Source organism: Gymnoscopelus braueri (genome assembly GCF_963280865.1).
Source record: "Gymnoscopelus braueri genome assembly, chromosome: 3".
Taxonomy (NCBI): Eukaryota; Metazoa; Chordata; class Actinopteri; order Myctophiformes; family Myctophidae; genus Gymnoscopelus; species Gymnoscopelus braueri.
In genome coordinates, this window is record NC_137612.1 from 48334554 (window position 1) to 48349553 (window position 15000).

Genomic DNA, 15000 nt, shown 5'->3' on the forward strand with positions numbered 1-15000 from the left:
TGATGACCGGCAGCGGTCCCGGTAGAAGACACAAAGAGTCTCCTTTGTGTCTCCTACCAGAATGTGACAAAAACTAAAAAATATCCATGAATTAACTCCAACTAATTGATAGGGAAAAAAGAACATTGGGTGAATTATCCCTTTAACCCTCTTGGATGCATGAAAGATGCAACATCCAGTTGCCTTCTCTAGAGGGCTGAATCACTAATGACCACCCTGTAGGGATTCGGGTTCACCAACAATAGAACACAATATTTTTGGGAAACAGCTGCAATTGCAGTGATATGAACCATGAATACATTGTTAAAATATTCACAATTAAACATACAATAACCATAGGTATCTTTCGGTCCTTTATCCAAAGACGCACATACCTTGTTATGCTCTGCGAGAGATTTTGGCAATACTACTTTAAAAGTGGTGATGGCACCTATGCAATGTCTTAACTTAGAGAACAGGTTGAATTCTAGGTGAGAAGTTTGACCACATTTAAAACAAAGTTATTGCGTTTCATTGTCTGCAGGAATTGTTATTGTGCAGTATACTTGAGTAAATGTACTTAGGTACTTTCCAGCACTGCTTGCATGCAGGGATGATAATGACTGTCAGAACGTCTACCGAAGGCTTTATGTCTTCAGGGAAGCGTTTCGTTACAAACTGCTGCATATTAATTTTATATCATGAATTCATTCTATAATTGTTGGGCTTGTCAGCGGCACGATCTAGAGCAGTGGTTCTTAAATGTTTTAGCTGCATGGAGACCCAAAAAAGGGGGGAAAAAGCCTGGGACCCAAACTAGTGAAAATAGCCGATCTACAAGCTCACAACCAGTCATGACGCGTTGTCTTGTAGATCGGCTATTTCAATACTAATTCATGGAATTTCTTGGATTGGTTTTAGTTTTTTACTGATAAAATTACCTTACCCCGTATAGTACCGCAACGTACCCGTAGGGGGGACGCGTAACCCCGTTAGAGACACACTGTCTGAAAGTTTGACGTTTGAAAACCAGCTGCTGTCAAACTTTGTGTGGCACACCAACGGGCAAGGCAAGATCTGTCTTTGGCGTAGGCGTGCGGGAATCCTGTGTGCTTCAGCGCTCGCGCATACAATGTGTGTATATGTGTGTGCGTGCGTGCGTGTGTGTGTGTGTGTGTGTGTGTCTGCCTGCGCGCAGTCACGTCTGTGTATGATGTGTGTAAGTGTGTGAGCGTCTGCCGTGCGCGCGTATGTGTGTGTCTGTTGCTGTGTTGCTTTAGTTGTCTCAAGGGCAGACTGTCTGTCAGTCTTCCAGCGGACCTAACGACTTATGACAAGACTTTATAGCAGAATGTATTCCCCAACTAATGAATTATTGAACATAATACACGCCTGTGTTGTTCCCTAACCTCCTGTCTGTCTCACACACAATAACAACCCCCCCCCCCCCCCCCCCCCCCCAGGAAATGTACTGTAATAAAAAAGGAACAGGTTCCTTTTTTATGGTTCCAATGGATCCAATGTAGTTATAATTTATACTTTTCAATTGGTTCAATACCCACAGACAGGCAGACTTACCCACAGACAGACTTAAACACTTTACTGCCTTGTTTTTTTAAAGAGCAGATGTACAAGCTCGCAACACGTCACACCGCAACACGTTGTGAGCTTGTTGATTTTACTTCAGTAAAAGTATCAATACTGCCATGTAGAAATACTCTGTTACAAGTTAAAGTCTGGAATTCTTTGTGAAGTTAACTGGAGGGCTCTAAAGGAACTTGGAGGGCACATTCGTTTATCCACGGAGTCCCTCTAGACTTAGTAGTTAAATGGACCTGAGAGGCAACTGTACTCTCTTTTTCTTCGCTCTAAACTAAATCTCTTCGCTGAAAATAGACAATCTACAATCTAGCTATTTTCAATTCAATTTTATTATAGTGCCAAAACTGGCAAATGACAACAGTCTCAAGACACTTTACATATAGAGTAGAGAACCCACATTGACCCACAAAAACTCCCCCTTAATTGGAAGAAACGTCAGTCAGACCCAGGCTCTAGGGTGGGTGGCCATCTGCCCCAACCATGTCATGAGCACAGTTTAAAGGGATAGTTCACCCAAACATCGCATTCCTAAGCCAATAATTTGATTGTGACTAATCGATACAACAAAAGTCATTTTGGGGGTGAACTATCCCTTTAACCACTTAAAACCCTCTAGTAAAATGGGCCTGAGTTGCAACTATACTTGGTGCGCTCTTTTTTTCAGTGTTTGTTCCCCCCAGACCGTGGATGCTGGGGTTCGAGTGGTTAAGGCACTTGGGTAGCACATTTGTTCCAAGCAGTACCGCAACCTCAAATGAATGAATAAATAATGTCAGTGCTAACTTCTCTCTGAAGTCCTCTCATCAGACTCAGAGTGTAGAAACTAGAGCAGCTCCCTCTCTCCCCTCAGACCTTCAACAATAAACCACAACCTTCATTTCACTGTCACAGCTGTTGTTAAGCCTACGTGTGCATTCAGAGAGGGTGTTAAACACCCCCACACGTGTGTACAGATACACAAACACACACAAATGTGATGAAATACTGCAGAAAATGCACAGAAAAACTTTTACAGCCATGGATCGAAGATAGTACATCCAATATTTACGGTTATACCCCCATGTTGTAACGTTTTTAGGCATTTTATGGTCACTCTTTTCCAGAGAAGATTACCCACCAGTCCTATTTTCAAAATGTATCCCCCCCCCTTTTTAATTATCTAAACATTTTATAAAAATGCTCACAACTTGTCACATCATGATGTGGACTTGTAGATCTCCTATGTCTTTCTTTTCAATTTTCTTTATTGGGGCACATTTTTGAGAACTAGATTTCCAGGCGTGTGGCTTTCAAATCCAGTCCTATATTGCGCTGGTCAAAGAAATTATCATTTGAAGTGATTAACAATGCTGTAACACTGCTGCAGCGCCCCAAATGTGTGCTATTTAGGTTTGGCTTGTGTGACAATTGGATGCAAGCGAAAGTGGTTAAACTAATGTGTTCCCCAAGTGCCTTAAGAGGTATCCAGTTAACTTCACAGCAGACAGTGGTGCAAGAAGTACATAGCTTTTCTTTACTTAAGTAAATTGGTGTCGCTATTCTCATGACAGAGCCATCGGAGCAACGGTGTCCTCGCACATCTGTGTGTTACGCTTGTGACGTCCACCGTCCACTGTCCGTCCACCTTCCACCCACCCTCTAGGGACTTCTTATATAGGAAGGACGTTCGCCTATAATGACATGTCCACAATAAGGATTCCAGAGTTAAAGTGCAAATATGCATGTATTTATACCAGGTTTATTTATATATAGGTTGGATGGTAATCGAGATATGCAAAGGACAGATGCGCAAACCTACGCACACTTACGCACACGTGCACACACACATGCACACGCAAACACACACACACACATTGAAAGTTGTTTCCATTTTCACCACTGTTGAGTTGAGAGGCTAGAGTTTCCCAAATTGGTTTAGCAAATTGTAGATGGATGAATACTTGTTTCTGATTGCCTGGAAAGTGTTGGCTTTAGAAGAAGCTCGCTGGGACTGCTTTTCAACTTTTAAAGTGTAGAATTATTTCATCACATTCGATATTTAGGGGCTCAGGAAATACTGCTGCTAACCTGTGACATGTCTGTCTGTCTGTCTGTCTGTCTGTCTGTCTGTCTGTCTGTCTGTCTTCCAGATGATGGACCATACGGAAAAGCAAAGGACCTGTCAGGACCCGACCACAACCAGTCCTCTAGGCGGCTCAGTATACCTGGTATGTACCACTCTAACTAGCTAGGTACCTAGCCAACTACCCAGACATCCAACTACCCAGCCACCCAGCCACCCAGCCATCCAACTACCCAGCCACCCAGCCATCCAACTACCCAGCCACCCAGCCATCCAACTACCCAGCCCCAGCCATCCAACTACCCAGCCACCCAGCCATCCAACTACCCAGCCACCCAGCCATCCAACTACCCAACTACCCAACTACCCAAATACCCAAATACCCATCCATCCATCCATCCATCCATCCATCCATCCATCCATCCATCCATCCATCAATTTTTCCTTCCTTCCTTCCTTCCTTCCTTCCTTCCTTCCTTCCTTCCTTCCTTCCTTCCTTCCTTCCTTCCGTCCGTCCGTCCTTCCTTCCTTCCTTCCTTCCTTCCTTCCTTCCTTCCTTCCTTCCTTCCTTCCTTCCTTCCTTCCTTCCTTCCTTCCTTGATTGATCCATCCATTATATCTCTGCTGTCCGGCAGGAACCAGCTAACTCCAAAATGTTCATTTTTCAGGAAATGAAAAAAAAAATGAAAAAGTGGAGTTAGGAGGTTTTGTTCATCTTTGATAAGAACAGCTGAATGGACCTCCAAGCTCACAATGAGGTTGGAGGTCAAAAGGGGGTGGAGCCTGGAGTCAGCAAAACCAGCTAACTCCACCCCCCTTTGCTGGAGTTAGCTGGTTTAGCAGAAAGTTTGAGGAGCCAATGGATTTAGCTGCTTTTGTCAGAAGCACTTTTTAGCACTTTTTAATACTTTTCATTGGTTCAATATTTTTTTACCAACACACAGACGTAAAGGGTGTTCAATAGCACTGATTTATGAAAAAGAATGTTAGCTGGTTCCTGCCGGACAGCAACGATATGCAACATATACAGAATATGTATCCGTCTGTCCGTACGTCCATCTCAATCTTTATCTCTATCTCTCATTCTCAAATCATTTGGGAACCCCCCCTGATGGTCCCGAACCACAGTTTGAGATCCACTGCTTTACGGAATGCTTAAGCTATATGTGCTTCTCTGTAATGGACCGTGGCTGGTAATATCTCTGAGCATGTGTTGGCTTTGTGTTTGTTATTTGCTGCTGGATCAAGTAAGTTGCCTTTAGTTTATTATCTACTAATCTTTCAAGAACAGATTCTGCTCTGCGTTGGAATCTGTCGTGAAGGTTCGTCATAACGTGTACACACTGGGCTACAAGTGGGCGTGCCTTCAGATCAGGAAGCAGGCCGCGCTTTACCCAATCAAATGTAGTGGGCGGGATTTACGTGTCCGCCGATCCTTCCCCACTCGAAACCAACCAAAACTAATTTAACAATAGCGTCCGCGGAGCAGACAAAACCACGAAAAGATATTCACATTTTAACTTGCTCTTTCATCATAGAAACAAGTGGGCTTATAACCAAAACGATCCATGTTCTCTGGGAGAAGTGGTGTTAGTGTTCCGTGTACAAATATTGTTAGTGGGAATGAAAACATAGTCGCACCACCGGAAGTGAAACGCTGAAGGCAGACCAAAACCCCGGTTTCCTTGCGCACGGGTGCTACGTCGTCATTGTCCCAGAGCCAAGTGAGATAGTACAAACAGCAGAGGGCGCTGTTTTGGTTTTTGGCACGCACGCACACACACGCACACACACACACACACACACACACACACACACACACACACACACACGCTCATTTGGTTCTGGGTTTCCAGATTGATTGTCTACAGCCTGCCATGCTGCAGATGTGTCTCTGTAATGTCGGTAGCCTATTAACCCATTCAATCCGGGAAAGCATCTCTGTCATTTTAGATGTCTTTGGCTATTCAAAAATAGCAGATCAAAAATAGCAGATCTACAAGATCAGCTTGTAGATCTGCTATTTTTGAAAAATCGCGAAAATGTGTGCACATCTTTGAATATCATTTTTTTAAAGCAAACATTTGTCAAATATTTTGTGCCAGGGACCTCCAGAAGTAAAGATTTGAGTTACAAATGAATATATATATTCAAAAATTTGCACAAATGTTCACGATTTTAAAAGAAATCATGAAATATCTTGTATATCTGTATATAAAATCTTGCATATCTGCTATTTTTGAATAGCCAAAGTATAAAATAATGGTTAAAGTGGTTACACAGATGCGTTCCCGGTTTTAATGGGTTAATTTGTGAGCATGTTGCTGGTGGCTGTGTTCACAAGGTGAATTAATTGAGTCTCTTATCGGGAGGCAATTACAGTGACAGAGCAGGTTGTGGGCTCATGCTCAAGGGCTCTTCGGCACAACTTCATTAAACACACGCACACACACGCCCGCGCACACACACACACACAAAGGAACCCCAATGGGTCCTTGAGGGGGTTCCAGAGGGTCCACAGCTAAATTAGTTAATAATAGGTATAGCATCAAAATCTGTTTAACCACATTAACCCTATGTTATACTTTAGCCATTCGAACATAGCCAATCTACAAGCTCACAATGTGACGCGTTGTGAGCGTTTGTAGACATTTAGATAAACCTTTAAAAGGTGTGAAAAATGTGGAATCATGGGTGGTCCAGGCACATACCACATAATAGACTCTAAAGCCTGACAGCGCATCGTGGGTTCGAATCTCGTTTCCGACAGCTTTTGCTGCGTGTCACTCCCCGCCTCTCTCTCCCTGTTTCCTGTTATTCTCTACTATATACTATCAATAAAGGCAGAAAAGCCCCAAAATATCTTTTAAAAAATAAAGTGGAATCATTTTTAACAACACAAATGGCCTGAGGGTCCCTGGCACGTGCGTGTGTGCGTGCGTGTGTTTGTATTACTATACTTGTGAGATATCCCCACAAGTAGAGTAGAATTTGAGAAATAGCATTGTGAGGCCAATTTTCCTGGTCCCCCCAAGACAATAAAAGAGCTGGAACAGCTCTGTGGATTTGCTCTTTGCATCCTTGTGCCAATGCTAAATGGATTTCCTACCAAGCTTTTTAGATCCTGTTTCCATTATCATCTCGTGATCACAACATAGGGATCTTGTGTGCATACCTTAAAAGATGTGGGATCAACTTAAGGATCTTGTCCACACGACATATTATCTTGTGACCACAACATGCGGATGGATCTTGCGTGCACACACACCTTAATTAAGTTGTGGGATCAATTTAAGGATCTCGTTCACACACGTAACACGTTATTAAGTCGTGGCCACACCATACATGACCTTACCACGATGAAAAATGTCAACGCTATGTCCCTTTAGAGGCTCCGTACTAATGCTTGTTTTATGGTTAAAAAAAAGATTTGGGCAATTAGGCTTACAATTAGGAAAGGATTCAGGTAGGGATTAAGATTAGGAATTAGAGATTAGGTTTGGTTGATAGGATTGGAGTTATGCCTGATACACATCAGAAAATAGCAGATCTTTCGGCATTTTTTCAGTTATTTTCAATGCTGTCCTGAAACGTTGATATCCTCACAGTTTGGATCTAGTAATACAAATGTGTGTAAGTGTGTGTGAGTGTGTGTGAAGGGTCACAGATTGAATCACCTCAGACACATACATGGATTAATGAGGTCATAGTGAGGTCACGCGTTCAATTTCCGCTGTTTGAGACAGTTATGTTTCACTCCTGCCGTCACTGAGCACACTGTCTGCTGTGGTGGAAAGTACGTCCGACTTTTGAGACCGTTTGTAAACACACCCGGTATCAGTGTGCGTCGTCCAGAGAACAAACATTCCAACCACGATGGCCCCTTCTCTTGTAGCAGCATGTGAATATACCGTCTCTCGCCAAAAATGTACGCTTTTCTTACCTTTTCAACTGGCCACAGAACATTTTGATCCATTATTATCGCTCATCCGGCCGTTTATAAACACAACCGGTAGCAGTGTGCGTCGCCCAGAGAACAAACATTCCAACCGCGACGGCCCCTTCTCTTGCAGCAGCACGTTGAAAATAACATGTCTCGCGAACTTCAGGGGAAAAAAATCCTTGTGAGTACAAAGTGAAAGTGATCACTCGGGTGATAGAGAACAGCGCGATCTTTTATAAAACCACTAAAAAACTAAAAGTCGTCAAAGTCGCCCTTGGCAGTCTGGGCCTTTGGAAAAAAAAGCAGTCAAAGTCGCCCTTGGCAGTGAATGAGTTCAAATAAAAGCATACATTGCTGGCCTTATATATGAATATATATTAGAAAATGAAATTACAGCAGTGATTCCTGCTGATTTGTAGGCCTATCTTATCAATGAAATGAATGAATAATATTGTAGTGATCGCGACTCGCCCCTACGTGGTTCGATTCCAGCTCGGGGGAACTAATACGCTGCTATATCAATTAAAGCAGCGGAGGGGTTTCTGTAGGCTACACACATTTGTAAACTGAAGCATATTTAGCCAAAATATGTTGCCAGAACCACCAGATTTTCTTAATCCAGCTCTCAGTTTTATCTTTGGCCACTGGCCGTGTGTTTTTCTCCGTCCCGGGCAGCAGCTGTTGCCGGTCAGGTTGTCTGCCCGATCGGTAATGTTACATTGCCATTGCTAATTTGAACGATTTGTTGACTCAAATGCCGATTCGAGGGCTTATTGTGTTTTCTGGCACATAGGCTACCTAACAGGTAAAATGTACACAGTCAGTGACCAGCGCTAATTTAACTCAGAGAGGGTACAAATGGAACCAAATGGACCCGTGGTCCATGTATTACCTCTCGCTCTCGGAGTAACAAAAACTATTTTAAGGACTTCATATAACTATATTGACATGAACAGCTTAAATCAGTTGTGCTTCTGCAAGGGCTTGTGTGTGTGTGTGTGTGTGTGTGTGTGTGTGTGTATGTGTGTGTGTGTATGTGTGTGTGTGTGTGTGTGTGTGTGTGTGTGTGTGTGTGTGTGTGTGTGTGTGTGTGTGTGTGTGTGTGTGTGCGTGCGTGTGCGTGTGTGCGTGTGTGTGTGTGTGTGTGTGTGTGTGTGTCTTTCCTTTCCACACAAAAATAGTGAAAATAGACGATCTACAAGCTTATTGCTATGTGTTGTGAGCTTGTAGTTGGGCTATTTTTACTATTTTAACGACGGTATGCAATTCACTTATAGATTAGACAAGAGGAGTAGAGGTTGCTACGCTCACCCTACTACTCAACCTGCTGTTCGAGCATCTAGAAGGAGATAGAAACCATACCAGACTGTTATTCAGCCTTTAACACCATCCAGCCCCACATCCTAGCCATGAGGATGTTGGAATATTGATTGATTGATTGATTGATTGATGGTGTGTGTGTGTGTGTGTGTGTGTGTGTGTGTGTGTGTGTGTGTGTGTGTGTGTGTGTGTGTGTGTGTGTGTGTGTGTGCGTGCGTGCGTGCGTGCGTGCGTGCGTGCGTGCGTGCGTGCGTGCGTGCGTGCGTGCGTGCGTGCGTGCGTGTGGATGTGTGTGTGCGTGTGCGTGTGCATGGATGTGTGTGTTGTTGTTGTGGTCAGAAGCAGTGCGTGGGGTGACCATGGTGGAGCTGGTGAAGAAGGAAGGCTCCACGTTGGGGCTGACCATCTCTGGAGGCACCGACAAGGACGGCAAACCACGGGTCTCTAACCTGCGTGCTGGAGGGCTCGCTGCGAGGTGAGAAACAACACATACAGTACGTACACTCACATGCACAGCGACGTGCAGAAAATGTTAAGAGGGGCCCTTTTGGCCTGACATTTCTTAACATTTGTTGCCTCGAAAATAGTCGATATACACACACACACAAGCACACGGACACGCACACACATTGTTTTAGTGTTGTTCTGTGGCACAGGGAGAAAAAAGACCATAGCTATTCATTATGAAATGTAGTGGAACAATAAAACGTATTTCTGCACTAGTGGCCCCGCTTTCACCGGTATTAGGTCTCTGAAGGCAACGGACTCAACGGTTGCGGTAGGAAGCATGTCCTCAACAACATACCTGCCAATCAATCTGTTTAGCTGAGTCTTGGTTGCATGCTGTGGCGATTTCTAATCGAGTTTCGACTGTTTACTAGATGTGGACAACGTTTTATGTCCTGCACAGTTCACATTTGACCAGGATATTACTCTAGTCCTTTATCTCGATGAAGTTAAAGGGGTTCACCCCCAAAATGACTTTTTTTCTATCGAAAACAAAAATGGAAACTTGAATTGATGGATATTTTTTTGTTTTTGTCGCATTCCTAAGCCAATAATTTGATGACCGGCAGCGGTTCCTGTTGGAGACACAAAGAGACGTCTCCTGCCGGAACCGCTGCCTACCGGTCCACTGGTCATCAAATTATTGGCTTAGGAATGCGGCAAAAACAAAAAAAAATCCATGAATTCAAGTCTCATTGGGGTGACTAATCGATAGAAAAAAAGTAATTATTTGGGTGAACTATCCCTTTAAAGATGGAGTGCCATGATATTTTTCAACCCTAAAACCTGATCATAAGGTATTATTATTATGTAAGGATTTTTTTCAACAAAAAAAAAGTGTACAGTAAGTGTTAAAATGTTGTTTTTATGTAGACACACCCACCAGTGCATTAAGTATACCTGGTTCTCACCTTAGCACCTCCTCCACCACCTTAGCACCACCCACCTGTCCTAGTCCCTCCTCCTCCTCATGCCCACACCTGTTGTGTTATGATAATGAGGGGGAGGGTGTGGGCTTTGTGATGTCACTAAAGTGCTGTTTCTCTATTGGCACGTTTGACCCTCAAGGTTTCAGCCTCCAGGAAGAAACTCCAAATAGTCAGAGAAGACATAAAACACCATAAGAACACCACCGGGGGGCTTAATGAAGTTCTATCAACCTCATAGACACATGAAAAACAGAAAAAGTGCAAAAACATGGCACCACCTCTTTAAAGTAATGGTTGTATTTTCAAGATGCAAAGCTTATGAGCACTTTTTTTCTTATTTTTTTTTTTACAGACAGGTAAAATAGCAGAGGCTTAATGTCTATGTGTGCACGTGCCTGCACACGCACGCAGTGTTGTGCTAAAATCTTACCCCACATTTGAGTCAAAAAGTGCCCTTAAGAAAATAAAACTGGAGTCTCAAAAAAACGTTTTTGCTGACAAATTTTGCTGGAGACAGGATGCCATGCTGCAAGGCTTAGAATTCATTCATAGCATCAAGTCAAAGACCACATGCCAACAAACCCAAGCCGGCAGGGCTGGATTTCTGTGGCCTGAGCCCAGAGGCCTCTGTTGAAATGAGCCTCGGAATTATAGTTATTTATGTTTCATGGTTATTATAAAGCCTGATTCAGTTTTATGCATCTCAATCAGGTGCGTTCGGTATATGCTCAGAGAATCTGCTCTGATTTCATATGTCAGAATAGGTATACTCAAACGTTGCCATTGTCACCTCTTAGAAATGTGTTTAATTCATCCCATTAGTACCTGTGTTGTTACACCTGCAACAAGGTCATTGTCATTGCACGACCATTACGCACGGTTGTGTGTTTTTCACTCCCCTTATTCATTACTTGCACAACGCTTCAGCGGTTCCTTTGATTGGTCTGCAGATTAAATGTCAATGAAAACCAAAGGTGTTGGAGGCTGGGATGTTAAAGACAAAGGATACCAAAGTGTTTGTGTTTGGTGTAATTGCATGCTGAACAGTGCTATCCACTTGTGACTGAGATCTCCCTCATCCGTCTCTACATTTAAAATTGTACCCTTTGATTGACTAGTCATAAAGAAACATTTAATTGACACAGTGGATTAGGCATTACAGATACATTTTAATGACATCAAACTGTTCAGAATGTGTGTACATTGCTGGGTAGACTGTGAGAGCACAGTTACCTCATTAGGTAGGCTTACCGCTGGCCATAGGCGATTTTATGGGGGGGGGGGGGCTGGGCTGCACTTGGGGGCCCCCTTTTGCCAATATATGGCAAGTATATGCAGAATATATGCTACATATATGCCATATTCAGGTTCATATATGTGCATATATGTGGATATATAGGAAATATATGTCTCTTCTATGTCCACATATATGCCACGTATATGTACATATATATAGAGACATATATGCAGGCGGACAATTTCGTATATATGTCACATATATGATATATGTTGCATATGTAAGAACATATGTTCATATATTTTCTTTGCCCCCCCTGGTGGCAGAAGCAAAAGGCTGCTGTTTAGTTTTGCCGCCGTCCGCACAGAAAGTTCATCATGTACTTTATGCCAATAGAAGGCTATATACTCCATTGTGGTGTATGTGTTTCTGGTTATAAGTTCTGGTTGGAGTAGTTGTAGCTTATAGTCCATGGGCCAGACGAGATGTCGGTACCCGAAAGGTGGCAAAGGTTACTTATCATTTTTGAGAAGCTCTATGTCTGTAGATAACATTTTGGTATGATAACCCTTCCTGAGTCACAGCTAAATTGGTGTTATCAGCTGCTGCAGTTACCCTCCCCCATTGAAAAAAGCCATTTTAGATGCAGGTGCATATCTTGGTATTGGCTCCTGTTGAGTACATATTTCAATATTTATCACTATAGTGTTTGGTATCATTTTTAAGGGGACACTTTAAGCTTTCATTCAAGCCCTTTTGTGTATATGTAGGACAAGTACAGTGGTTACTGGAGCTCTTCAAACTTCGAATAAAACATTTTTTACACAATATTTGCCTAAATCATATATTTTCTTTTAGTCCTGTGCCATCAAGAAACATCAGTGGCACAAAACACAAAATCTGGAATGCTGACATGACCCTAAGGATTCAGGAAATGTATAATTTACCCATATTATTTCATTCTGAGGGACAGATTTTCAGCCTTATATTAAACAAGCAGTTTGAATGCGAAACTAATCGGACTATAGTCAGTTACAACACAGACTCGTTTTAAGTATTTGTTCAATAGTAGCATTTTATAATAAAGCAGTTCATGAGTCACAGTAGTAGTCAGATCAACATGAAAGTATGTGCATGAAATTATGTGTCATTTTATCTACATATACTGTATATCAGCAGTAACAACAGTGTAGTAACATCAACAGTATATAGCTATAGTCTACATTGTGCAACATTGGGTTGATCGCACTATACAAGAGACTTCAGTCCCTTGTGCCAACCCACTTTATTTTTTGTTCAGTTTTTTCTTTGTATGGCTTATTCTTTATTTGCTTTTTTCTCTTTTTTCCTTATATCCTTGTTCATGGTTTAGCTGCCGGGTAGATGTTTTTTACAAGCCTCACACACATTTAAGTCACACATTAAAACTGGTCATCAATTTCTTCATCTGACTCCCCAAGTTCAAATTCTGGTTGTGGATCATCTGCCTGTTTTTGGTTGCTGCAGGTCTGCAACCTGCACATGTCGGTGCAGGTCAGTCCATTTGACAGGCACGTGCAATCTGGCAGTTTGCACGAACGCACACACTTGCAGGACAACGGCTCCAAGACCACATCTGGTGCAGATGGGGAACGCACAGGTGAATGGCCAGCTTGCCATCGTTGTCAGTCCATCCATGGAGAATAGGGCTTGGCACAACAGGAGATGCTTGTAGACAGCAGTTCTAGATTGCTGCCTGGTAGTTTGCCCGTTCAATAACACGTTTCTTCGCAGGTCATGTACAGGACTTTGCCTTGCAGCAGGTGTGTGTACTCTGGGAGTTTCCACTCGACTAGAAATTTCACTCGACCGGAAATTTGATTAGGCTTCTCTTAATTTTCGCCACTGCTTTACATAGTGTCCACCAACAAGGTGCTTGTGCTCGAGTGTTGTGTCTGCACCCCGGTTGACTCGTTCTGCATCCTTGATGGAAGTCCTGCGGTAGACATCGAATACAGCATCAATACGTTCACTTTGTGCGCCTTCCTGGAGGACCCGGTTCAAAACTGACTTTGCCCCTTGTTTAAATGTTACGTTTTCACCATTCAGTTTTTGAACTAGGCTCATTCCGTCGATGATGCAAGTAGATGGAGTTGGGATGTGTTTTGCTGGTTTTCCGTGAAGTCCCATCAGCATTTGCCAGTGCCCATGGCAATGGGCCAAGTGGGTGAGCAAGAACATCCTTCATATTGACCTTCCTACTTTCAGCCACCAGGATCATGTGACTGAACAGGTTCCTATCAGCCTTTAGAACAACATTCTGACCACTCTTTCCATGAGATCTTTTTGTGTAGATATTGGAGAATGTTTTTAGGCTTTGCTTGGTCATCTTGTCATGGAATTTAACAGTTGGTGGGCCTTGTTTGTCTGAATACCTGGTAGGCCTCTTCGCCTATCTCAGGAGCTCTCAAGAGATCCCTGGTCACATCAGGCGGAACAATGGAGCCAGTGGAGAGGCCAACCAGATCAATGCTATTTGAAGCCACAGGATTGAGCCTGTTATTCTCCATAAGGTCAATGAAAGCCTTGATATCCTCATCATCTCTTTTGATCCTTGGACCCTGTAGATCTGGATGCATGGGACAGCTTGGAACTGCCTTGACCTATCGAGTCTCTCAGATGTCTGAGGAACACGGTTCTGTACTCGGCTGTAAGGTAATATTCAGTCACAGTTCCTGGCTTCAAGCTGAATCTCTTTGTCCCTCCAGCTGTCTGGGTGTCTTTGTTCACCGTTTCTTCTATGGCTTGGTCAACAGGGATTCGGGCAAAGGGATTGGTGGAGCCCATTTGAACTGAGAAACCCCCTTCCATGAATTAACAGGTGCAACTAACCCATGCCTAAAAGTTATTTAATCATATTTACTCTATTACCCCTTTTAAAATGTTTGTGACAGGACTTTAACACTTTTTAATTGTTTGCTGTTCTGTTTTCATGGGACTTAGTTAATTGTAATTTATGAATTACAATATTTATACCTGGATGAGTTAGAAATACATTAATTTATATTATAAATTATATCAATAAATTCAATCAAATTAAATTAAATGATATCACTGTGTCACACATTCATGTGTCAAAATGAAATGTGACCTTTGGTCTGTTTAGCTTCTTAAAATTGTTTGTGTAATATAAGGCTGAAAATCACCCCTGCAGAATGACATATTATAGGCAAATTATACATTTCCTGAATCCTTAGGGTCATGTCAGTATTCCAGGTTTTGTGTTTTGTGCCACTGATGTTTATTGGTGGCACAGGACTAAAAGAAAATATATGATTTAGGCAGATATTGTGTAAAAAATGTTTTATTCAAAGTTTGAAGAGCTCCAGTAACCACTGTACTTGTCCTACATATACACAAAAGGGCTTGAATGAAAGCTTAA

The 15000-nt window shown here is 42.6% G+C and overlaps 1 protein-coding gene across 3 annotated transcripts in view; it reads left to right on the forward strand.

The window, feature by feature from the left end:
* LOC308082382 (glutamate receptor-interacting protein 2-like) overlaps nt 1-15000 on the forward strand; it is a gene marked incomplete at its 3' end in the record, with an annotated part of 198701 nt that overhangs the window by 148751 nt on the left and 34950 nt on the right. For 2 of the 3 annotated variants that reach the window (XM_080424107.1, XM_080424108.1), the window contains exons 2-3: nt 3711-3788; nt 9246-9381. In XM_080424107.1, the coding sequence (XP_080280233.1) occupies nt 3711-3788; nt 9246-9381 (214 nt within the window). The remainder of the gene's footprint in view (nt 1-3710; nt 3789-9245; nt 9382-15000) is intronic. The other variant, XM_080424109.1, reaches the window with a different exon arrangement.